Raw genomic sequence first — 26,172 nt, 5'->3', positions numbered from 1 at the left:
AAAAGAATACAAAAACAAATTTAAAAATCTCACTAAATGAGAACAATAAAAGAAAGATAAGACAGAGTCCATGAATTTAAGGATAGATCAGTAGAAATTGCCCAATCTGAACAACAAAAAGGAAAAGATTTTTTTTAAATGTAAGAAATCCTCAAGCTCACGTGTAACAATGCTAAAAGATCTAATATCCCATTGTAGGAGTTCCAGAAGAAGAGAAAGAGTGTAGTGTGGGGGGAAAAAAGTTCAGGAAGTTTTTAGCCATTATTTCTTTAAATTTTAAATTTGGTGCATACAGAACCTTAAAAATTCAAGAAGCTTAGCAAAACCCAAACAAAATCAACAAAGCAATCTCTGCCCAGGCACATCATAGTCAAACTGCTAAACTCTAAAGACAACGGAAAAAGTCTTGAAGGAAGCCAGAGAAAAACAACACATTACATACAGGGGAAGAACAATTTGAATGACTATGGATTTTCTCATGAGAAATCAGAAGGTATAGGAACAATAATTTTAAAGTGCTGAAAAGAAATATACATAATTTCATGTCCAGCAAAAATATCTTTCAGAAATAAGGACAAAATAAATTGATTCCCAGATGAAAGGAAAACAAAGATAATTTCTTGTCATGATTTTCTCTAAAATACTGAAAGGAGTTTTTTCTGCTGGAAGGGAAACAAGAACAGGAAGAAACTTGGTATTTCAGGAATGAAGGAAGACCAAGAGAAATGGTAAATATTTGGGTAAACATAATAGAAGACTATATTGTTTGTTAAGTTCTTAAAATATGTATGATGGTTGAAAGCAAAATATTATTAGATATAATATGTATGACAATTACAACAAAAATAACAGAGAATAAAGGGATCTGCACAGAGGTAAACTGTCTGTATTCCATTTGATGTAGCAAAATATTAATTCTAAGTAGAATGTTAAGTATGTACACTCTAATCCTTAGAACAAGTACTGAAAAAAACTAGACAAAAAGAGAGTCAAAAATTCAATAGATAAATTCAAACTGAATACTAAAATATATTCAAATAGCCCACAAAAAGGTAGGGAAAGAGAAACAGAGGAACAAAAAAGGGGGAACAAAGAGAAAACAAAAAATAAAATGGAAGACCTAAGTCCAAACACATCAGAAATTACATTAAGTAAAAACTGCCTACATATACCATTTAATAGACACATAGCGTCAGAATGGAGAAAAATAAAAAACCAAACTCTATGCCGTCTACAAGAAATCCACTTAATATAATGATATTAGATAGGTTAAAAGTAAAAAGAATTTAAACCATGCCAACAGTAATCAAAAGAAAGCTGGTATGGCTCTACTAATCTTACAGAAAGCAGACTTCAGAGCAAGGAAATTACCAGGAATGTTAAAAAAAAATGTTATGTTGCATCATCATTAAAGGAGGCATACATCCAAAATGTGTAGGCACTTCACAACAGAGCATCAAAATTTATAAACAAAAACTGGTAGAAGTGAAAGGACAAATGGACAAAGTCACAATTGTATTTGGAGATTCAACATTCTTCTCCCAGTGATTGATAGGAAAAGTAGACAGAAAATAATCAAAGGTATAGAACCGAGCCACGCCATCAACCAACTGATGTGATTTCACTCAACAACTTCAGAATACACACTTTTCACGTTCTGTGGAAATTTGTCAAAATAGACTGTAGGTCATAAAATAAACCTTAAAACTATCAAATAAGTAAAATCATATGAAGTATGTTCTCTGATCATAACAGAATTAAATTAAAAATGAATAATAGAAAGATAACTGAAAAATCTCCATGTCCGTGGGAGTTAAAAAACATATATCTTATTGTGATAAAATACAAATAACCTAAAACTTGCTGTCTTAACCATTTTCTAGTGTACAGTTCAGTAGTATCTAGTACATTCATATTGTAAACAACACATTTCTAAATAGCCTATGGGTCCAAAAGAAAGTTTCAAGGAAAATTTTAAGATATTTTGAACTCAAATAAAAAGGACATATATCAGAAAAATATGTGAGATGGTCCTAAAGCAGGGCATAGAGGAAAATGTGTAGGATTAAATGCTTACATTACAAAAGAAGAAAGTTCTCCAATTAAAAATCCATAGCCGGCATCTTAAGACACTATATTTCACACTTGATCTTAGCCAAAAGGCTGAGCAGTGATGACACTATTTAAAAATAAATAAATGAATAAACTCAAAATAAGCATCAAATAATAATAATAATAATAAAGATAACAAAAATCAATGAAATTAAAAACTGAAAAACAACAGAGAAAATAAAGTAAAAATTTAGTTCCTGGAAAACATTTTAAAAATTGAAAAACCACTAGCTAAACTAACAAAAAAGGGAAAAGACACAAATTATCAATATGAGTAATGAAAGAGAAAATATCCTTACATACCCCACAGACATTAAAGAGATAATAAGAAAATGCTACAAATAACTGTGTGCACACAAATTTGACAATTTAAATGAAATGGACCAATTCATTCAAAGCCACAAACTACCAAAAGTCAAGCAAGAAGAAATAAATAAGCAAAATAGTTTGTGGCTATTACAAAATCTGATTATGTTGTTAGAGGCCTTCCCACAAAGAAAACTCCAGGCCCAGACTTTTACATTGGTGAATTCTACATTTAAAAGATAAATAACACCAATTCTATACAATTTCTTTCAAAAAATATAAAAGAACACTTCCCAATGCATGAAGCCAAAATTACCCTGGTACCAAAAGCAGACAAAGCCATTACAGAAACTACCTGCAAACATCTCTTCCAAATATAAGTGCAAGAATCCTAAAAAACACTATTTAAAAATCAAATATAATTATATATAAAACAAATAAGGCACTATGACCAACGGGACTTATCCTATAAATGTAAGGCTGTTTCACTATCAAAAATCAGTCAATGTGACAAATACCATATGACTTCACTCATATGTGGAATTTTTTAAATTATTTATTTATTTGACAGAGAGAGAGAGAGAGGGAGAAAGAACAAGCACGGGAAGCAGGAGAGGGAGAAGCTGACTCCCCACTGAGCAGGGAGCCCGATGCAGGCTCGATCCCATGACCCTGGGATCATGACCTGAGTAAGGGAGACGCTTAACTGACTGAGCCACCCAAGTGCCCCGGGAATTTAAGAAACAAAACAGATGAACATAGGGGAAGGGAAGGAAAAATGAAGTAAGATAAAAACAGAGAAAGGCAAACCATAGGAGACCCTTAACTCTAGGAAACAAAACAAGGGTTGCAGGAGGGCAGAGGGTGGGGGGATGGGGTAACTGGGTGGTGGGCATTAAGGAGGGCACTTGATGTACTGAGCCCCGGGTGTTACATGCAACTGATGAATCACTGAACCCTACCTCTGAAACTAATAATAGACTATATGTTAACTAACTTGAATTTAAATTAAAAAAAATAAATTCATGTAATCCATCATATTAATAATAAAGAAGGAAAAAAACACATGATCATACACAGAAAAAAAGCATTTGAAAAATTCAACATTTGTTCTTGATAAAAATTATCAGTAAACTAGAAATAGAAGGAATCATCCATAACCTAATAATGGGAAGGAGGAAGAGGGGGAGGAGGGGGAGGAGGGGAAGGAGGAGGAGAAGAGGAGGAGAAAAAAAAACATAGCTGATGTTTGATGGCAAAAGACTGAAGCCTTTCTCCCTATGACTAAGAAAGAACAAAGCAAGGGTATCTGCTTTCAACACTCCTATTCAATACCATGTTGGAACAAAAGATTGGAAAAACCTCACTATTCACGGACAGCATGATTGTCTACATAGAAAATCCCAAGCAGTCTACCTAAAAAAATATCCTAGAACTAACAAGTGAACTTAGCAAGGTCTCAGGATACACAGTTACATGTAAAAACTAAACATATTCCTATATACTAGAAGTAAACAATTGGAAAACAAAACTTTAAAAATGTTATTTAAAATAATGCTTGAAAAATGATTAAACACTTAGGTATAAATCTTTTTAAAAAAATTGTGCTGGCTCTGTATTCTAATGACCACAGAACTTGATTTAATAAAAAGAAAAAAAGAAAGAATGAAAGAAAGAATGACCTATATAAAAGGAAAAACATACAATATTTGTGGGTTGTAAAATGTAATAGAATTGTCTCAATTCTCCCTAAATTCATCTATAGATTTAATGAATTCTAATCAAGATCCCAACATTTTTTGTAAATGGAAGCAAGCTGATCATTATATATATTTTTAAAGATTTTATTTACTTATTTGACAGAGAGACAGTGAGAGAGGGAACACAAGCAGGAGGAGTGGAAGAGGAAGAAACAGGCTCCCCGCTGAGCAGGGAGTCCAATGCGGAACTTGATCCCAGGACCCTGGGATCATGACCTGAGCAAAAGGCAGACGCTTACGGGCTGAGCTACCCAGGCACCCATGATCATTATATTTACATATACTAGAACAACGAGGGGCAAAAGAGCTAAAATAATCAAAGCAATTTAAAAGAGGGTAAATATATTTGGAGGACTCACATTTGCTGGTTTTATGATTTATTACAAAGCTACAGTGATCAAGACAGTATTCGTGAAGGGCTAGACACACAGATCAATGGAACAGAATAGAGTCCAGAAAAAAACCTACATAAATAAGGCCAATTGATTTTTCACAAAGGGGTACAAAGATAATTCAATGGAGAAGGATAATATTTTCTACAAATGGCATAGGAGGAATTAGATATCCAAATGCAAAAAAAAAATGATCTTGACTTTAACTTCACACCCTGTAGTAAAAGAAATTCAAAATGGATCACAGACCTATAAAACCTTTAAAAGAAAACACAGGGGAAAATCTTGGTGACCCTGAGCTAGGCAGAGCTCTTAGACATGATACCAAAAGCCCAACAAAAGAAAACATTAATAAATTGTACTGCATCAAAATTAAAGATTTTCATTCTATGAAATTTGCTTTAAAGATGAAAAGACAAGCTACAGATGGAGAAAATCCTGGCATCCATACAATGGAGTACATGCATAAAAATGCATGAACAACTCATGCAAAGAACTGGATGGATCTCAAAGGCCTTATGCTGAATGGAAAGGCTAGCCTCAAAAGATTACACATAGTATACCTGCATTTACATGGTATTCTGGAAAAGACAAAACTGTACATCAGTAATTGCCAGGGGTTAGGGGTAGAGAAAGGATTTCACTATCAAGCGGCAACATTCAGGAATTATTTGAGGTGATGGGATTGTTCTGTGTCCTGACTGTGGTCACATGGCATGAAATTAAATGAATGAAAACCCATAGAACTTCACAGCAATAAAGGGAGTTTTACTGTGTATAAATTCAAAAATTAATAATAACAATAAAAACAAACACACAAAAACACCCCACAAATCTGATCCCAATTACAAACACCTGATTTTCAAACATCATGCCCACTGCACTATCCTTATAGCCCACGGTCAGGTTGTCCTTGACACCATCAGCCAAGGATGGCTAATGTGCCAGGAGTGAAATGATTGGTGTTAATTTATTCAATTCAACTGAACAAATATTTATTGACCTAACAATTTGCCAGGCACTTTAGATACATCTGTAAATTAAACAAACTGAAGCCCATACAAGGATGTGAGAGGAGGAGTGGATTATCATAATAAACATGTAAATTATAAATAATAAAAGTTCTTATTGTGTAATACATACTACATTATTATAATATAGTATAATATATTAATATATCATGAATAAGTAAATTATATATTATGTATCATTGAGAGAAAAAATTCGAGCAGAGAAAGAATGAAGAGTGTTAGGGTGGAGGAGGGAAGCAATTTGCAATTTTAGTTCGGGTGGCAGAGTCAGCCTCCTTGAGAAGGTGACAACTGGACAGACTTGAAAGAGGGAAGCAAATATCTGTGGGAAAAGCATTTCAAGTAACCGGAACAGCCAATGCAAAAGGCCCTAAGGTGGGAGTATGTCCAGCATGTTCAGGGAACAGCAAGGAAGCCTATATTACTACCTTGATACCAAAGCTGAACAAAGAAAAAAGAAAACCACAGATAATATCCCCAATGAATATACACAAAAATCCTCAGCAACATACTAGCAAACCAAATCTAACAGCATATTTAAAGAATTATACACTATGATTAAGTGGGGTTTATTCCAGGAATGCAAGAATGTGAGTGATTCAGCATAAGAAAATCAGTCAATGTAATACACTATTAGTAGACAAAGGGAAAAGAAATAAAGGATTGCTCAATTGATGCAGAAAAAGCATTTGATAATATCCAACACCTTTTCGTGATAAAAATACTCAGAAAACTAGGAATCGACAGGAACTTCCTCAACATGATAAAGGACATTTATGAAAAGACCACAGCTAACATACTCAATGATATAAGCTAGTCCTCAAATTCATATGGACTTGCAAGGAACTCTAAATAGCCAAAACCATATTTAAAAAGAACAAAGTTGGACTACTCCCACTTCTTGAGTTCAAAACTTACTACAATACTACGGTAATCAAAACAGTGTGGTACTCGCTTGAGGACAGACACACAGTCCAATGGAATAGAATTGACAGTCCTCAACAAGGATGCTAAGACCATTCAGTGGGGGAAAGAATAGAATCAACAACACAAGGTGCTGAGAGAAGTGCGTAGCCACATGCATAGAATGAAGTTGAACCCTGGCCTCACACCATATAATGGATCAATGACCTAAACATAAGAGCTAAAACCATAAAACTTTTAAGGGAAAACACAGAGGTAAATCCTCATGACTTAGGATTTGGCAATGGGTTCTTACACGTGACACCAAAAGCATGAGCAACTAAAGAAAAAATACATAAAATAGATTTCATAAAAATAAAAAGCTTTTATGCATCAAAGGACATTATTAAAAGTGTGAAAGAACAGGAATGGGAGAAAATATTTGCAAATCATGTATCTGATAAGCATCCATTATTCATAATATACAAAGAAATTATACAACTAAACAACACAAGGAGAAACAATTCAATTTAAAAATGAGCAAAGGACTTGAATAGATATTTCCCCAAAGAAGATACAGAAATGGCCAGCAAGCACATGAAGATACTCAACATCATTAGCCATTAGAGAAATGCAAATCAAAACCACAACGACATTCTACTTCCCACTCACTAGCATGGCTATAATTTTTTTAACGGAAAATAAATATTGGTGAGCATCTGAAGAAATTGGAATCCTCATACATTGCTGGTAAATGTAAAATTTGTTCAACTAACATGGAGGACTGTTTGGTGGTTCCTCAAAAAATTAAACGTAGAATTATCATTTGATCCAGCAATTCCACTCCTATATATTTACACAAAAGAACTGCAAATACTCAAATACATTTACATACATGTTCGCAGCAGCACTATTTACAATAACCAAAAGGTGGAAACAAGCCAAATGTCCATCAGCAGATGAATAGATGAGCAAATGGTGGTGTCAAAAGGTTCTCAAAAGGTCTCAAAAGGTTCTCCCACCAGCAGCCCGCTGTCTGGATGCCGGCCATTACCATCGCTGGGGGGATAGACCCCAGCTCCTGCCTTCCTGCCCCTCCTCGTTGTCATTTCTATCCATCTCTCCCCCTCCACACTCACACACACACACTCATACACATAACCACACTCACACATTCACACGTACTCACACTTTTGCATTCACACACAGTCTCACACATACACACACACCAGAGTGGCCTCTTGAACATGTCTGCCCGCTTCCCACGGAATAACACCCCCTCTTCCTGCCAGCCCTGGGGCCATTCGTGCCTGGATCCCCTTCTAGGCTCAGGTCTCAGCACTGCCCTCAAGTGTGTGGCTCTGAGTCTCTGTAATCCCTAACGAGGCCCTGAGCTTTCTTCCCTCAGCAGGGCTGATTTGGGGTCTTTCAGGCCTGGGGATGCCCTCTCCAAGCCCTCCTGATCCAGGCCCCTGTCTCTCTCATCGTAGCTTAGCCCAGGGATCCCCTCTCCCAGGAAGGCCCCACGGAACTCTCCCAGGCTGTGTCAGGTGTACTGCTCTGTTCCCCCTTAATCTCTGGGGCTGCCCTGGACAGCATCCACCACACAGGGGTAATGATCCGCTCACACTTCTGATTCTCCCACATCCAGGTGTGGGGCTGGGGCAGCAGTCATTTGTCCCTTCCCCCAAGTACTTACCGGTGCCTGGCCCCGAGTGCCTTGCACCAGTGTGGGCATTCCCTGAGTGCTTACTGAAGTTCTGGACTCACGTTCTCCAGACTCCATGTCTGCCAGGGAGGGAGCCAGAGAGGTGCAGGCAGGAGCTGCCTTCTGGAGGAGAAGCCTGCCACCACTGTCCAGGAGATATGTTAGGGATGCGCTAGGGCAGCCATCCTGCCGCAGTGGGCGGCTTGGCTCGGCACCAGGCTGCACCGCAGGCAGCTCTAACAGTCAGCTCTCCTGATCTCAAAAGCCACAAGAGGGGCGCCTGGGTGGCTCAGTCGGTTAAGCGTCTGCCTTCACCTCAGGTCATGATCCTAAGGTCCTGGGGTGGAGTCCAGCATCTGACTCCCTGCTCAGCGGGGAGTGTGTTTCTCCCTCTGCCCCTCCCCCCGCTCATGCGCTCCCTCTCTCTGAAATAAAAAAATAAAATCTTAAAAAAAAAAAAAAGACACGACAAGAAACCGTAGTCCTCCCTTATCTGCAGGGATGCCTGAAACCCCAGAGAGTACCAAGCCCTGTATACCCTGTTTTCTTCCCTATGCATACATACCTATGATAAAGTTTAATTGTAAATTCAGCACAATAAGAAATTAATGCAACTAACAATAAATAGAAAAATTCTAACAACATGCCGTAATCAAAGTTTCGTGGATGTGGTCTCTCTGTGTCTCCAAATATCTTCTCGTACCGTACTCACCGTTCTTGTGGTGACGGGAGCGGATAAAATACCTAGAGAGGAGAGGGAGCGACGTGCCGGACGCAGGCACCGACGCTGCGTTAGGCTGCTATTGGCCTGCTGACGATTCGACAGGAGGAAGAGCACCTGCTTCCAGACCGTGTTGGCTGCCAGAAGCAAAACTGCTGAAAACGAAACCTCAGATGGGGTCGCCGCGCGCTGGCGCATTGCGGTTTAAGAGAACGCTCCCTGCAAAGCCACAGGTCCAAAGAAGGGAGGACGGGTTTTGCGCAGATGCTTCGGGCTCAGCTGGGTTCTCACACTTGAAATGCACACCCAACATCCAACGTACTCACACGCACATGCACACGCACAAGTACCCACACATGTCTGCATGCGCATGCACACACCATGCGCGCGTGCACACACACTCAATCCCTGGCCATCCAGAGGCGCATGGAAAAGCAAGCCCAGCCTGAATGGCAGATGTGACAGAGCAAGACCCCTTTGGGAGGTGACTGCTCAGGGGAGTCAACAGGGAAAAAGCCAGGCCACCCTCCAAGGCCACCTAAGACCCAAATCCAAGACTGCCCCCAGGCATTGAATGTCGGAGAATAGGGTGCTGATGTCAAGGAGGACTGAGTGGGGGCTAGCATCAGAGGGACACCCTCCAAAATGCCTCCATCCCAGGGCCCACAAGCCTCAGCCAGAGCTGCAAAAAGTCAGGCCCTAATGCAGCCTGGTCTGCGGAGCTTCTGACTCCAGCAAACCCCTAGACCATCCTAGAGCTGTGGGTATGTAGCAATGTCGGAGCCACAGCTACTGTGAGAAAGGCAAAATGTCCGCATACTTCAGCTTTACAGTTTACCAGCACTCTCGCTGGGTCTCTGGAATTGACAGCATATATTGTATACGTCCAGAAAGTAAAATCTTTCTGGGTTTTGAACATGATGATATTTACTGAGTGCCTACTAGATCCAACCCCAGATGAACAGCAGCAGAGGAGGGCAAAAGGACGGTTTAGGGCTCTGGTCTGCAGAGCGTCCGCTGTAACCGTGTCTTTGCCGGGCACACACCGCATTCCTGTTGCATTACAGCCACGACTTGGCTTCAAATTCCAAGTCATTGATATTGTTCCTGTTGCTGATATAATGAATGAAAGTCAGCCCATGAGGCCCAGCAGGGGCCAGGAGAGGTCAAATGCTAGGGCAGGAACCAAGTCCTCTGACAGCCAACAGAGTTTGAGCACTCCTGGTTTTGAAGAGGGACCTCTCTGGTCCCAGTTGTACAGAGTGGCCTTTCTAGAACACAAAGCCCATCATTCCACAGCCCTGCCCAAAGGCTTCCATGGCTCCACATCACCTGCAGGACAAAACTAAAATGGCTTAATGTGGTGAGCTTGCAAGGCCTGCCATGGCCTGACTCACTCCTCACTCCACCTTCACCTCCAGACCCTCACTGTGGATTGGCTGGCCAAGAAGGCTGTTACCCATCTCAGGTAACAGGACCTGGTAGATACCAGAGAAGGTCCACATATGGTTATCACAACTGTAGCCACCATTTATTAAACTCCATTAAATGACATTTGTGTGAGGGGGGTTGGGGTGCAGTGTGAGTGTGGGGTGTGTGCCTGCGTGTGTGTGTGTGTGTAGAGGGATGTCAGGGATGTGGTATGTGGGTGTTTCCTGTAGAGTGTATGTGTGGTGTGCGTGTGTGTGTGTGTGTGTGTGTAAAGGTCTATGGGGGGATGTGGTGTAGGGTGTTCTGTATGGAGTATGTGTGTGTGTGTGTGTGTGTGTGTGGTATGGGTGTGCTGTGTGCGGGGGTGTACATCTCATAGAGATTATCTATTCTGTATTTTGGACATTGCATATGCATTTGGGCAAATCCATAATATATAACTTCCACTTTGTGAACAATGATACTTAAATCATAGTTGCTGTATGAATTAAACCAACTAAGGCTTGTGGAGAGCAGAGCACAGCAACAGGCACACAAGTCCTTGGGAGACAGCATCCTTGATCACAATGACTAGCACCATTCTCCTCTCCAGCCCTCACCTCACAACGGCCTTCAAAGGGGATACTTTTGTTACCACTGCCTTCAAACCAGGAAATCGAAGTTCATAGAGATAAAGCAACAGGCCCAAAGAACATGGCTACTAAGGCATAGAGCATTTGGCCTGAGTCCAAGGCCCACAGCCTCTGCCCCTTCTCCCTGGAGCGCAAGTCCCACTTTGCACAGACAAGGCTGAGCCAAGGCACTTGTTAAGAAGATGCCAAGTGTTCACGGTGTTCACCGTGTCCCCCATTCCCAGCCCACTGCCCTGCCTTTATCCCCCTGATTCTCTCATGAGAGGCTAGGGTTTCACTTATTCTCTAACCATTAGGAAAGGTCCAGGATGATGTATTTGTTTTAATGAGGAAAAAATTGCTCTATTTTTGAAATCTGACTCTTACACATTTAAAAATTACTCATTGTGAAATCAAGATGACATCTGACACAGGGTTACTCTGTAAAGAAATCGGGCTGTTGCCATCTATAGGTTAGAGACCAGCTTTAAACTGTAAGCTATTGTGTCAGAACATTTGGAAAATCATCACCATTAATGTGGCAGTTTCCAGAAGATGCAGGAAGAACACACACACACACACACACACACACACACACACACACACACAGGTTTTGGAAATAGACCTGGGATCAGAATCTGGTTCTATTGCTTACTTACTAAATGTGTGACTTTGGCCATGTTCCTTATTCTTTCTTAGTCTTGTTTTCTTTATTAGTGAAGTTCTAGGATTGGGAAGGAGTTAAATGAATAGAAGTGTTTAGTGCTTAGCCCCCAGAGACATTTGAAAAATGACTATTGCTTCTCATCACTCAATACCACTTACTCATATCTTCTGGTGCTGACAACTAGTTCCCTGCCCTCTAAGAGCTGGTAGAAAAAGGTTCAATGCTGAGATACCAAGTTTACCTGCGTGCTCTCCAGGTGGCCAGGGTAGAGGCCTCCTCAAGGGCACCCTCCCCCAGAAGAGAGAGACCAGGGAGCCTCAGAAAGGGAATTCTCCCCAAGACAAAACAAACTGGTCAAGGCCTGGCTCACAAAGTGCGGCTGTGGTACCAGTGCAGTGAACAATGTCCCAATCTTGAGAAAGAAGAACAAAGCAGGAGGCATCCTGCTCCCTGATTTTACAAAGACAGAGTAATCAAAATAGTATGGCGTTGGCGTAAGATACATAGATTAATGGAACAGAATAGAGAGACCATATCAACCCACATATATGTGGTCAATTAATTTACGACAAAGGAGCCAAGACTATACAGTGAGGAAAGGACTGAATTGCAATGAATGGTGTTGAAAAAAAGCTAGACAGCCACATGCAAAAGGATGAAACTGGACCATTGCCTTACACCATATACAAAAATTAACCCAAAATGGATTAAAGACTTGATGTGAACAATAAGACCTGAAACCATAAAGCTCCTGAAAGAAAACATAAGCTCCTTGACATTGATCTTGGCAATGATTTTATGGATTTGACACAAAAAGCAAAAACAACAAAGGCAAAAATGAACCAGTAGAACTACATCAAATTAAGAAGCTTCTGTACAGCAAAGGAAACCATCGGTGACATGAAAAGGCAACCTACAGAATGGAAGAAAACATTTGCAATTGAATAAATGATAAAGGGTCAATACCCAAAATATATAAAGAGCTTATACAACTCAATACCAAAAAAAAAAATCCAATCAAAAATGGGCAGAACAGGGCGCCTGGGTGGCTCAGTTGTTTAAGCGTCTCCTCCGGCTCAGGTCATGATCCCAGGATCCTGGGATGGAGTCCCACATCAGGCTCCTTGCTCAGCAGGGAGCCTGCTTCTCCTTCTCCCTCTGCCTTCCACTCCCCCTGCTTGTGTGCTCTCTCTGTGTCAAATAAATAAATAAAATCTTTTTTTAAAAATGGGCAGACCATCTGAAGAGACATCTTTCCAAAGAAGATATATAGGTGATGAAAAGGTGCTCTTCATCATGAATCATTAAAGAAATGCAAATCAAAACCACAATGAGACACCACCTCAACACCTGTTAGAATGGCTATCATCAAAAAGACAAGAAATAACAAGTGTTGGTGATGGACACTCATGCGCTGTTGGTGGGAATGTAAATCGTTGCAGCTATTATGGAAAAGAGTATGAAGATTCTTCAAAAAACTAAAAATAGAGCTACCATATGATTGAGCAATTCTATTTCTGGGTATTTATCTGAAGAAACTGAAAACACCAACTTAAAAAGACACATGTACCCCTATATTTATTGCACCATTCTTTACAATAGCCAAGATACAGAAACAACCAAAGTGACCATCGATGAATGAATGGATGAAGATGTGATATACACACACAATGGCATATTCAGCCAAGAAATGAAGGAGATCTTGTCATCTGTGACAACATGGATGGACCTTGAGGGCATTATGCTAAGTAAAATAGTTCAGAGAAAGACAAAAACCATATGATCTCACTTCTATGTGAAATCTAAAAAAATAAAATAAAAAGAGCTGATAGATACAGAGAATAGATTGGTGGTCGCCAGAAGCAGGGTGTAGAGGTATTGGCAAAATAAGTGAAGGGAGTCAAAAGGTACAAAGTTCCAGTTTTAAAATAAATAAGTCATGGGAACGTACGGTACAGCCTGGTGACTACAGTTAATAATACTATACCGTGTATTTGAAAGTTGCAAAGAAAATGAATCTTAAAAGCTCTTACCACAAGAAAAAACACTTGAACTAGTGTGATGATGGGTGTCAATGACTAGACTTGCTGTTGTGATCATTTCCCGACATGTCAAAATACTGAGGGGCGCCTGCGTGGCTCCTCGGTTGAGGAGTCGGTTGAGCGTCCAACTCTTGGTTTTGGCTCGGGTCATGACCTCATGGGTTGTGAGATCGAGCCCCACGTTGAGCTCTGCACTCAGTGAGGGTGTGCTTGAGATTCTCTCCCTCTGCCCTGCATCCCACTTGAGCGTTCTCTCTCTCTCTCTCTCAAGTAAATAAAGTCTTTAAAATATATATTTATATGCAAATATTGAATCACTATGCTTTATACCTGAAGTAATATGTCAATTATACCTCAACAAAAAATACATGAATAAATGCCTTATTTGATGGATTAGCTAAAATGAGATTTAGATTAGGTTGATGGACTGCCCAAAATTAATATTGGGCAATAGTAATATATACATTAGATATAAAAGAATACATTTAAGAGTTAAATTAAGTGCTTCCATATTACATATGTAACACATATGTATTGGAAAGAGGATATGGATAAACAGCAATAGTAAACAAAGAAATAGTTAAACATTATGAGGATGACTGTGAAATTATTTTAGGGTAACCACTAAAAGACTAACAGAGAGTATAAGATCCAAATTAGTCAATGGGAAAAATTAAATTAAAAATTTAAATTCTAATAATTCAAAAGAAGACAGGGAAAAAAAATTTTAAAAATGTGGAGCAATAGAAAATACAAAGTAGCAAAGTAGAAATAATTCCAAACATACCAATAATTATAAAAATATAAACAAAGCAGGGGCGCCTGGGTGGCACAGCGGTTAAGCGTCTGCCTTCAGCTCAGGGCGTGATCCCGGCGTTATGGGATCGAGGCCCCGCATCAGGCTCCTCCGCTGGGAGCCTGCTTCTTCCTCTCCCACTCCCCCTGCTTGTGTTCCCTCTCTCGCTGGCTGTCTCTATCTCTGTCGAATAAATAAATAAATAAATAAAATCTTAAAAAAAAAATACAAACAAAGCACATCCTTCAGTAACAAAAAATACCACAGTGGGTTAAATGATAAAATAAAACAAAAACAAAACTAGCTCTCTAGTGTTGACAGAAGAAACACCTAAGACATTAGGACCTGGAAAGCTTGAAACGAAAGAATTTTTTTAAAAATTCCAGGCATATGCTAACCAAAAGAAAGCTGGTATAGCCTTATTATGACTAGACAAAATTGTTTTTATGGCAAAATGTATTATTAGAGATAAAGAAGGTTACCATATAAAGTGAAATTTTTCGATTCCGTGAGATGATATAAAAATTGTAAATATGTGTGATTCTAATAGCCTCAAATATAAGGCAAAAATGGACAGAAATCGACTTATCTATCACTATAATGAAAAATATCTAACATAGCTTAGTAACTGATGTGTCAAGCAGATTAAATAATCTGAAAATTTGAAGAAGACAATAGACAAATTTGATATAAAGGACAGAAATAGAACATTGAGTGTAACAACTGGAAAATATGCATTCTTTCAAGCACCCACGGAACACTTATGAAGATTTATCACATTGGAGGCCACAAAGTCAAGTTCAACTAATTTCAGAGGATTACCATTATACAGTCTGCCTTCTCTCATGATGATAAAATAAGAACTCAACAACAACGAAAAATGACCAAAAATACCCTGTAACTTTGGAAATTCACAATTCAAACAAGATGCAAGAATCAAACTATAAGTCACAAAGGAAATTAAAATATTTAGGACTAAATAATATTGGAAGTGCAACACAATGAAACTTGAGAGATAACAGCTAAAGAAAAGTGACAGAGAAATTTGCATTTAAAAAGAGAACTGAAAATGAGTCTCCAATCAATTAAACTAAGGAGAAGAATACCAGAGTAAACCCAAAGAAAGTAGAGGACATAATTAGAACAAACGAATGAAAACAGAAATAGAAAATATATGTATGAGAGATCAGAAAAGCTGAATGTTGGCTCATGGGATACGCTGATAAATGAAACTCTGTCAAGAATGCTGGGGTGCTGGGGGGAAGGGGAAGAGAAGACACAAATGATCGTATCAGGAGCAAAAAGTTAAAAAGATATTGTGAACAGCCTTATGCCAGCAAATTGAAACTTGGAATGGGAAAATGAACTTGAAAAGTTACTAAGAATGATTCAAGAAGAAATATAAATTTATTATCACAAAAATAAATCTTCTTACAAGAAAACATTGAGTTTATGAGCTTCTTACTGGCAAATTCCATCACAAAGCTAAGGAATAGAAATAGTAATCTTTATACATAAACTCTTCCAGAGAATAGAAGAGACAACACTGCCCCACTCACGTTAGGCAACTATCATAAACTTGGTAGTAAAAATAGTCAAGAAAAGAGTGTGAAAGGCCAACTTTCTCATGAACAAAAGTCCTTTTAAAAAATTAGCAAATCAAAGCCAGCAATACATATTTCATGAGCAAGTTGGTGTCTGCGCAAATGCAAGATTAGAAAACCAATTAATTTAGCAAATTAGCCAGAGAGACGAGAACAATGATATGATTACCTACGTAGTTGGAGATTGGGCATCTATTCCCCTCACCACCAACCCCCAGCGCTGAAGTCTGGCCAAGCCAACATCGCTGGATGAAAGTACACAATGTCTCTCAGAAAGGCGTCCTGTGGCCGGTAAACATCAGATGGTGTGGAGAGGTGGTAGGCAGGATAGTTTATTGCAATATTAATTTGTGTTTTGTCATTGCTACCTTAGGGGAATAAAAAAGAGAACCCACTCTTGTTATATGTTCTTTCATTTTCTTCCCCTGCCACGCCAAAGGAAGACGGGTGTTCTTTGGGCTTCCTTGCTTTAGTGGAAGTCTGTCTTACAGGAATGAAAGTAAAGCGTTGTCTGCAAAAGTCTGGGCTCATGGAGGAGATGGGCCTGTGAGGAAAGCGGAGATGATTGTCTTTGCTACGAGAAGTGGAAGCAGTGAGAAAAGAACAGGAGGAACTAGTGAGGGGGAAGGATACAATGGTTATCCTGCAAGTCAGAGGACCTCAATCCCACCCCCTGGTTGTGCAGGGACAAAGGTGGGGACAGTGGGTAAGTTCAGACTCCCAAAGGCAAAGGCTGCCCAGCACACCAGGGTGGCTGGGTACAGGCTCCAAGCCTCCCCGGAACAGCAGCAAAGATGGCAAAAGAGAAAGTGAGCTTATCAGCAGAGTTCTGTCCTTGGTTTCCAAGATCTGGGAAGCTCCCCGGTTCTTGTGTCACTCAAAAGCATCCTCTAACCACATTATTGACTCAGGTTGGTTCTCTGCCAGCTCCCAAGGTAGAAGACATTGGAGTCGAAGTTAACTTGATTTAAAGGAAAAAAGTCATGTGACATTTTTGCACCCCGTCCCCCACCCACCTCCCCCCAGTTTGTAGGTCTAGGCTTCCTACCCACTACTCATGCACAGGATATTTGGGAGAAAACAGGAGAGAGAAATACACTGATAAGCCAATTACAGAAGCCAGCAGCAAAGCTCTACCTCTCCTCCAGGTCTGGCCACTGCTTGAAGTTTCCTTGGGAGTCCCCGCCAGCTTCTTCCTTCTGGGCATTCACAACTGGGTCCTGCCCAGCCCTTGGGAACTCCTTCAGGTCTCTGCGCAGGTGGAGGGTGCCACTGGCCATGCTGTCCAGAAAGCTGAGGACCTGGAGGCAGCTCTGTATCTTGGGTGGGAGTGGGCTGGCAGAGGTGAAGGCCACACTCAGCAAATCAGCAAATGGCCTGGCCTTTGTGTCCGCCCCGGAGTGCAGAGGGGCTCCCTCTTCCTCCTGGGCTCCGAAACAACCCAGCAAACAGAGGTCCTCGGCCAGCTTCTCAAAAAGCCCGTTCCTCTTGAAGAAGTCCCCATTGACAGGGTCCAGGTGCAATGCCGCGGACAAGGCACGAAGGGTGTGCAGGACCAGGTCCAGGGTTTGGCTGGGGGACACCATCCCCCACGTCTGCAGTGGGGGCTCCTGGAGAGACCCCTCCAGGTCAGAGAGCAGGGACAGGAGTCCATTGAAGCCACTGGACACTCTGAAAGCGGCACGGCCTTTGGGGGTCTCCAGGATCCTGAGTAGAGACTGAGACATCAACAGGATAAAAATGAGGAAAGCCCAGGAGGCAGCTTGTTAACGCCAAGCTCCAGCAGCCCCCTGCCAAAGAACTGCCTGTGTTCTTCCCTGTTCAAGGTGTGGGAGCAGTGAGCTAGCTGAGGGTGCTTCTGGAACATTGGGGTGCCCATCTTGTTCCTCTTCCTTTTAGTTTTAGGTTACCCCTCAGTGCCTCCTTTCACAGGCTGCTGTCAAAACCTATGCTCAGGGATAGGGTTAGTTTCCCCTCCTGAATCTTAACTTTGATGCATCTCCCTCCAGAAAGCTTCCTTTGACCCCTAGCTTGTACTCACCCCGGGCCGAGTGCTCACACAGCCCCCTCTCGTTTGTTGAACCAAACTCTCTTCACACTGTCATGAAGTTACTTGAAAATTGCCTCAGCCCTCCACTAGACTGAAGCTCTGTGAAATCAGGCAACCTACTGCCGCGGAATGTAGCACGCACTGAATCAATACTTGCTGAATGGGTGGCATGAACCATCTCTTCCATTGCAAAGAAGACTCACAGTGAAATCTATATGAAGGAGCTTATCATTATTTATCTCCCTCTCTGTGCAAGCATGAGTACCTCTAGTAAATGAAGAAAGATGGTAAAATGAATCTATAGAATATCTGGTTGAAAAATATGAAGTCATGAAGGCAGAGAAGAGAAACGTTTGATGGAAGGAAACATAACTATAGCTTCCAGAATAGACCATGTGTGGATTTAGGCTATTTATAACGTACATAGTAGAATCTACCTTCTCCATATCACTGAGATAGGACTAGACAAAACTTCTATTCCCTTCTAAAATCAAACATTTATTGAGCACTTAAAACATGACGTTCATTGAGGTCCGTGTGCAATATACAGTATTGGACAAATGTTTTAGAGGGAGGGAAGGAGGACGGGAGAGAGGGAAGGAAGGAGAGAGGAAAAGAAGGAGGGCAGGAGGGAGGGAAAGATCTGGACTAACTACTTCTGAATTTGGCTCAAAACCCAGGAAGGTTTACTTTATAGGCAGGTCCTTAAAAGAAGCATGTAGACTGTGAAAGCAGGTTCTCCAGAAGGGTGATGCTCAGTGAGTGTGAAGTTCATGGGGTAGCAACACTAAGCCTTCTAGACAAACAAGGCCTTTCTCTGTGTAGACAGCATCCCTGCAGCAGCCTGCCCCTATACCCCACCCAGGGGACTCCGGGGCCAGGATAACCACACCCAGATCTGCTGCATCTGTGCCTGCCTTGTGTGAGCAACTCACTCCCAACGGAATATTACTTCTTCCACCAAGTTGGAAACACACTCTAACCTTGCAGTGTGTGTGGGGGTGCTGGTCTCGTCCCACCGACTGATACTCTGGGTGACGGGATGGGCACTGGTAAATTTACAGCATGCATTGCACTGTCTGCATCTGACCTTGTGCCTGGGCATGTGACTCATGCCTCGAAAAATAAACCAATCACCAAGACATTGGGAAATCTGAAGTTCTAGGACGTTAAGCCCTCTAAATTTATAGGAGTGCTTTCGGCGGCTCCTAAAACTAGTAGGAGGTTGTTTAAGGTAAATGAATGGAATGAAGTTCTGTTGTTTATCACAAGGACACAGGACAAAACAAATATGAAAAAGGGAGAATGACCAAAAAACAAACAAATCAAATTACAGGCACTTGTCTCAGCATGGGTGACCACCGAACTCCCCTCTTATTCAAGAAGCCACCTTCCAATCATCCAATTTGACACCAGATATTGGTCAAAAGGACTCCATCATTCAAGGAGTGCTGAGAGGGGATATTTTTAAAACAGAGCAACCCAGTGAAAGTTCCATCTTAGGACCTCTGTCTCGTAGAGGGTCTGTCCCCTGTAATTCCTAAATGGCTCCTTTCTCCTCCTGTTGGGAGGGGGGAGGAGAAAGAAATGGCTGCCCTTAATTGTTGCTTTGTTTGATTTATTAAATTCAGAATCATTATCTAAAATGGGGGTAATCTCATTAGAACTTAGACTGCTCTATTATTTCTTGGGATGGGGTTAATTTCATATTTGCAGAGTCATAAAGTAAAGAGTCCAAAATCCAATTACAAAGGCTTAATTTCATAGCAACTAAAGAGAAACATTTCTATCATAAAGGAAAATAAATACTGCGTTACTTCGGGAAACGATTTGTCAGGAACTGGGGGCCTAGGAGGAGGGTCTCCATTACTGTCATTCAACTTTGCATGATAATGCATCACCAAGGCTTGCCAGTCTGAGGAAGGGAGTAAATTTAATCAGCTGAAGTCAAAGTAATCAGGGTAGGGTTGACACATTTCAAGAAAGGTCAGCGTTAAGCACATTTTCTCCTCCTTAACTCAGTTACCATGTCATTGTCTCTGAGTTAGTATTCCTCCAGCTTGAATCTATAAAATGGATGTCTGCAGCAAAGCGCTAACTACGTTAGGACTAACAGGATTTATTTCACATTCTATTATGTGTTATTCCTCATAATTTTCCATGTGTCATGCTAGAAGACTCGTGAGGTAATGCGATTAAGCACAGAGTTGAACAGCTAAATGTATATTAGCAGATCAATCTGAATTTGTGCATAACCCAATCACAGTCCCACAGGCAGTGGAGAGGAAATTCATTTGCTTACATTATTCTTTAACTCAATTATCATTTGCCAGGATTAGGTGGTGAAGTCACATGTGCTTTTGTGTTGGTATGGAAGCGCCACTGGATTTTGGAAAGACTGCCTGAAGTTGGGTGTTTCTGGAGGAATTCTCTCCTCCGAAGCAATTGGCCGACTGCCTCAGGGAAAGGAAGTGAGGGTCACACCTGGATATAAATGCATGTCAGAGACAGCAAACCTCTGTGCGGGGGAGGGGCGGAGGGTAGGGTCTCAGAGGTCACCCCACTCCATCACTTCCCCATCATCCTGCATCTGACTCACTTTGCAGGCACGGTGCTTTGAGCAGAGTCCACCCTCAACTTCTAAAGAGGGAGATCCATCCAGAAAGAGCTAATTTTCTCTCTTTGTTTCTAAAGTTCCAACAGATTCCCAAGATGTTTAGAACAAATGCAGATTCTATATCAGACTCCAGCAAACACTGGATAGTCACTCACATGACTCGGTGGTGGGCCAGTCGGGAGCAGCCCCATGTCTCCCCACCACCCACTAGAGTAATAACGTGCCTAAAGCCCTGGTCCTGGGAGAGCCCTAGCAGCTCCAGGCGCCACCCCCCAATTGCCCAGCAGTGACTTGGCACCAAGGGAGAAGATGGCACATTGAATACAGTGTGTGACTTTGTTAAATAAGCTTAACACAGTGTTAATCCCTTGATAGCATGACTCTGAAATGATACTGAATCTGTCAAATACCATAAAGACTTTACATTGCTAATTCCAGAAATTCAGTCCTATCACCCAAGGGCTGACACTCCAATAACGTGCCTCTGGGCCGCAGAGTAAGTAAGAGGAACTTTCCATGAGCAAAGCAGGATACTCTATAATGGACACAGAGACTCTTGTTGTCTCCAAGCAGAGTAAAGCCAAAACTTCCCTCTCTGTAAATCTGTTTGACTCTTAATAGGAAAATACCAGAAACAGCTGGGGATTCCAATGATTCATCCACCAGGAAACCAAAGGCCTGACTATTTTGCTCATGCCTTCTCTGTTGCTTATCGGCATAAGGCTCGTGTAAATCAGGCTGGAGACAGACATGTGAGAAAAAAATGTAATAAATGGCATGCTAAAAAGGAAAGATCCCTAGGTTATAAGTCACTAGTCTTAGATTCAAGCTACAATGCACAATTTATACTAAACGCTTTCTGGACATGTCCCTGCTGGAACAGTAGGACCAGACCACATGAAGTTCAAGTCCTTCCGAGCTGCAGACTGCCTGTAATCCTTCTTCTCTCTCTCCCTTAGGCTCCCTCACACGGCCCTCTCAGTCTCGTTACCTCACATAACCATGGGACTCTGGTGCCTTCCAAAAGATAGTTAACTTTTTGTTTCATATAAGTCTGATTTTATTTCATATAAAACTAATTTCTTTTTTTAAAATTATATTTATTTACTTGATAGAGAGAGAGAGCACATAAGCAGGGAGAGAAGGAGAAGCAGGCTCTCAGCTGAATAGGGTGCTCGATGTGGGGCTTGAACCCAGGACCCTGGGATCATGACCTGAGCCCAAGGCAGACACTTAACTGACTGAGCCACCCAGGCATCCCATGATTTCTTTGGCCCTATAACGAAATCACTGTTTTAGTTCTGGTCATCTGTGAAATGCGTGGTAATTATGGTCCTCTCGTCCCTTTGGGATTGGCTTCTCATGATCCCTTGGCCACGCCAAGCACAAGCTCAGGCCATGTGATGATGGCAACACGCGTGTCGGACAATCACATGACAATGACAGGCTCTGCAGAGAAGCAAGTAGGTAGAAGAAACCGAGCACCATTCTCTAAATGTTCAAATGTTTTGTACAGAAATAGCCGTGGCCGGGTAAGCCTGCTGGTTTAGTTTTGGAAGTCAGAGCAACTCCGTATTTTTTTTAATTCACTGATGATCGAGGGTAGCCGTACGTCACTGAGACATGAGTGTGTATTGTGCACGGGGTTGTGCTGCACATGTACGTGAGGGGCCTGGGGGACACTTGCATTTACATCTGCTCTTCTCTTCAACAAGATATAACAAAAGAAAGGGGATTTTTAAAAACGTGTAAGGCCACAAAGACAAAAGGCATGGAAAAACAAGGACAACGAAATTGTAAGGCAGAAGGCATGGTGGTGAGGGCATGTGTTATCGCTTTAGCTGTGTTACGACTATTTGATGATCCTTAACAATATTACAGAAACAAAAACCTACACTCATCTTTGTTACCCACAAGGGACACCCCGGTTTGACTCCTCCCCTTGTGTCCTCTGCGGCCAGGCCTCTCGTCCTAGCGCCAACATCCTCCTGCAAGCCGTCCTCGACATGCGAGGAAGGAGTGGGCTCTGCTAGCCTCTGCACCCGTGGCTAAGCCCTCCCTCAGGACCTCCCAGGGCATTACCGCACTGCATTGCAATGACTGCTCACTTCTTCGGAGCACTCGTCTCTGAGTGCCCGGATGGCTGTGTGAGCTGGGCACTCGGCTGCTAGGGGGTAGACACTCGCTAAATGCCGGTCAACTCAACAAGGCAGCTGCCTGGCCACCAGACTTCGCTTCCGCCGTTGACAGTGTGTCTGCGAAGTGGCTGCCCAGCCACACTACCTTTCCTGGTGTCCCTTGTATCCAAGTGAGTTGTGCCTCAAGCAAGCTGGACAGAAGTGTGCCAGTTCCAGGCTTGCAGAACGCCTCGTGCAGCTCTCCGTGCTCCTTTCTCTGTCCCCTGGCTGGACGAGATGCCCAGGTGGCAGCTGTCCCCGAATGGCATCCCCCTCCGCCACTGATTGGACTCTACAGGAAAGGAACTCCCCAGGGGTCAGGCTACAGAGGATGCGGGGCTTTCTGTGAGTGCAGTTAGTACTACCTGACCCGGACAGTACAGGGACCAAGCTAATGCCTGCGCAAATGCCGAGCACCTACTACCTGCCCGAGGGAAAGCCCGTCACAAAGGCAGACTGGACGTCACCTGCAGAAGATCCAGCTTCAGCTGCAGCTCGCCTTGAGTGGACGAGCACAGAGCGCCCACAATGATGCTCATGTACTCCTCAGCGTTGATGACGGAGAGCTGCTCCAAGATGCTGAGTGAGGCTTCCCGGTACCACTCATCATCCAGGAAGATCTTGATGAAGGGCACCATGCCGTGGTCTTTCAGGACAACTGTGGGCCAGACAGACAGTACGGGGCTAGAGCAATGGGGCCTCGGTGCCTTGGTTTTAATGACAAGAAAGCTTTCTCTTACAACATCCAAGTTTGTTTTGCTCCCTTTATATGTGTGTCTTCTGCCCACTAAAAACTTTTTTTTCCCCAAAATCCATACCCACTGTTAAAATGAGAAGGGGAAAAGAGAAGCTGAAGCTACGGAGCAATTAAAACAAAAACAAAAACAAAGCAAAACAAACAAACAAAAAAAACCTTGCTTTTTTATTCAATGAAAATTCTGTTTTTTAAATTTTTTTCAAAAATTTTTCAGTGAATTTTTTTTAAGAAACCTACCTAATACAAACTTTAACTAGATAATACCTCTATCCTTTATTGCCACTTAGTAGCCTAATCCAGGGCCAATGACAATTCCCTCTCTTCTCTGCCAAAATTCTTACTGAAAACGAACCAGAATTGAAGTTACGAACACATTTAGTTCTGAGCTAGTTGCCTGGAGTGGGGGGATTAAAGAACTTTGACTAGTGGTATGCTTTTGTTTAAAAGTAATCAGAAAAATTTCCTTTGCAGGATTGATATTTGGTGGGATCTCATGTGGAATAAGAAGTAGGAAGTAACCAAATCATTCAAGTGGTGTGATGTGGATTTGAGCTGGTCGACTCCATGAAACAGGATTTTTCCACTTATGGGCCAGGCACCCCTACATGGAAATCACCTTGGAAGCCTGTTTTAAAGCAGATTCCTGGGGCGCCTGGGTGGCTCAGTCAGTTAAGCATCTTACTCTTGATCCCATGAACTTGAGTTTAAGCCCTGTACTAGGCTCCATGCTGGGCATGGTGCTTACTTAATTAAAAAAAAAAATATTCTTGAGCTCTACCTTGACCTACTACTAATTAGATCTCTGGGAGGGAGCCTAGGAATATGCATTTATAGTCTAACATTAGACACTCTCTGCATATGAAATAATCATTCACATTTGGTATCATTGATCTATGGGGGGCTCAGATAAAGACACCCCAAATCACTAAACCCACTGATGTCACTTTGTTGATACATCTGTTTCATAACCTAATATATACACATGCATAGTTAATGCACCTATTTTTAAAAAAAAATGGAAGTCAATGATCTTAAGAAGCTGAAAATGTTTTGGCTGGATGGAGCTACTAAGTTCATCATGGTCTGGAAGCCTCTTAAAAATGATTAGTTTTCTTTACCTATATTTTATAATTCTGATTTTTTTAAAAAACACCTTAGTTGGCACAGCAGGATATTAATAGATTTTACTTGAAAGAGGGGGAGAGCACTCTGTGGTCTCATAAATTTTGGATATCTCTTTAGGATATCTCCATTGCAAACTTACTTAGCAATCTTAAAAGTAAAATCTGTCAACCAAGATGTCTACCAATTTACTGATGATCACTGGACATCAACCAGCAAATGGACATTAGCCACAGCTTTAGTGTTGGTTATTCCTTGGATATAACCTGGAACACTGACATAAATCACTAGAGATAATTAATGTTTTACCAAGCAGTGACAAGATGAGTTTGGTACCATCCTTACCTGCATTTCGTACTGAGCCTTTCAGAAGTGTGACTACAGTTCTCAGCATCACACAGGTCAGTTCTCTCTCTGTACCATGCACATCAAGCGAGGACTCTTTGTTTCCTGTCGTATTTAAGAAGCAATAAATACAATCTTAAGTACACATGGTATGACCCCCAAATCTCTGATTCCATTAGTTTTCTATACTCTTAAGGAAATGAGAACATACTTCTTCTATTATAAGGGAGTGCACATCCCAGTTCAGCAGAAGTCACCTTATAACTCCTTACAGCCATAGATCTCCAACTTAAGCCCATCAGAATCCCCTGGGGAGTAAGCTAAAAACCAGAAGCTGGAATTCCTCCCCAGAGTTCTAGCTTAGGAGGTCTTAGGTGAGATTCTATAACTGCATTTTTTTTTTTTAAGTTCCCAGATGATGCTGATGGAGCTGGTCTCAGGATCACTCTCTGAGAACCAGTGCTCTGCGTGATGTCCAAAGCCTGCCTTCTGATTTTCCTTTGGACAGTTTTACGTTTTGCCATTCGTGGCTGGGAGGGAGGACTGCCAGCTCACACCCGAGGTGTGGAGACGCTTGACAGATTCCGGAGTGGATGGGTGTTTCCATCAGGTTCATGAGGGCAAACCAGGCCTGTGTGTTCACTGCTGCCTGCCATCCTGCGTGCCAGAAAAGTGCCTGACACAAGAGAGAAACTCAATACCTATTTGGGGAATAAATGAATGAATGAATGAATGGAGAGTTTATTAATCAGGAGACAAAGTATCTAAGAAGACTAAGAAACAATAGAAACACTAAGCACTAGACACTATAACATAAATAGTGTTACGACTCTATAACAACAGAAAGCACAAAGTAAGACTGAGTACACGATCTCACAAAAAATTTCCAGTTCTGCTGGGAATGGTCATAGTCTGGGGATTGGATTTAAAAGCAAGTTCAGGGGAGGGAGGTTAAGATGGCGGAGGAGTAGGGGACACCTTTCTCAGCCGGTCCCCTGAGTTGAGCTGGATAGGTACCAG

General features: G+C 41.7%; 1 protein-coding gene across 1 annotated transcript in view; it reads right to left on the bottom strand.

Annotated features, from left to right (window-relative positions):
- WDFY4 (WDFY family member 4) overlaps positions 1-26,172 on the bottom strand; it is a 290,100-nt gene that overhangs the window by 204,153 nt on the left and 59,775 nt on the right. The window contains exons 11-13 of the mRNA XM_034663601.1: positions 25,153-25,257; positions 23,396-23,586; positions 17,222-17,802 (exon numbers count right to left, since the gene is read on the bottom strand). Coding sequence (XP_034519492.1) covers positions 17,222-17,802; positions 23,396-23,586; positions 25,153-25,257 — 877 coding nt within the window. The remainder of the gene's footprint in view (positions 1-17,221; positions 17,803-23,395; positions 23,587-25,152; positions 25,258-26,172) is intronic.

This window comes from Ailuropoda melanoleuca, chromosome 6, assembly GCF_002007445.2.
Source record: "Ailuropoda melanoleuca isolate Jingjing chromosome 6, ASM200744v2, whole genome shotgun sequence".
NCBI classification, from domain to species: Eukaryota; Metazoa; Chordata; class Mammalia; order Carnivora; family Ursidae; genus Ailuropoda; species Ailuropoda melanoleuca.
The sequence above is the reverse complement of the archived record's forward strand: the minus strand, read 5'-3'. Positions and strand labels throughout refer to the sequence as shown.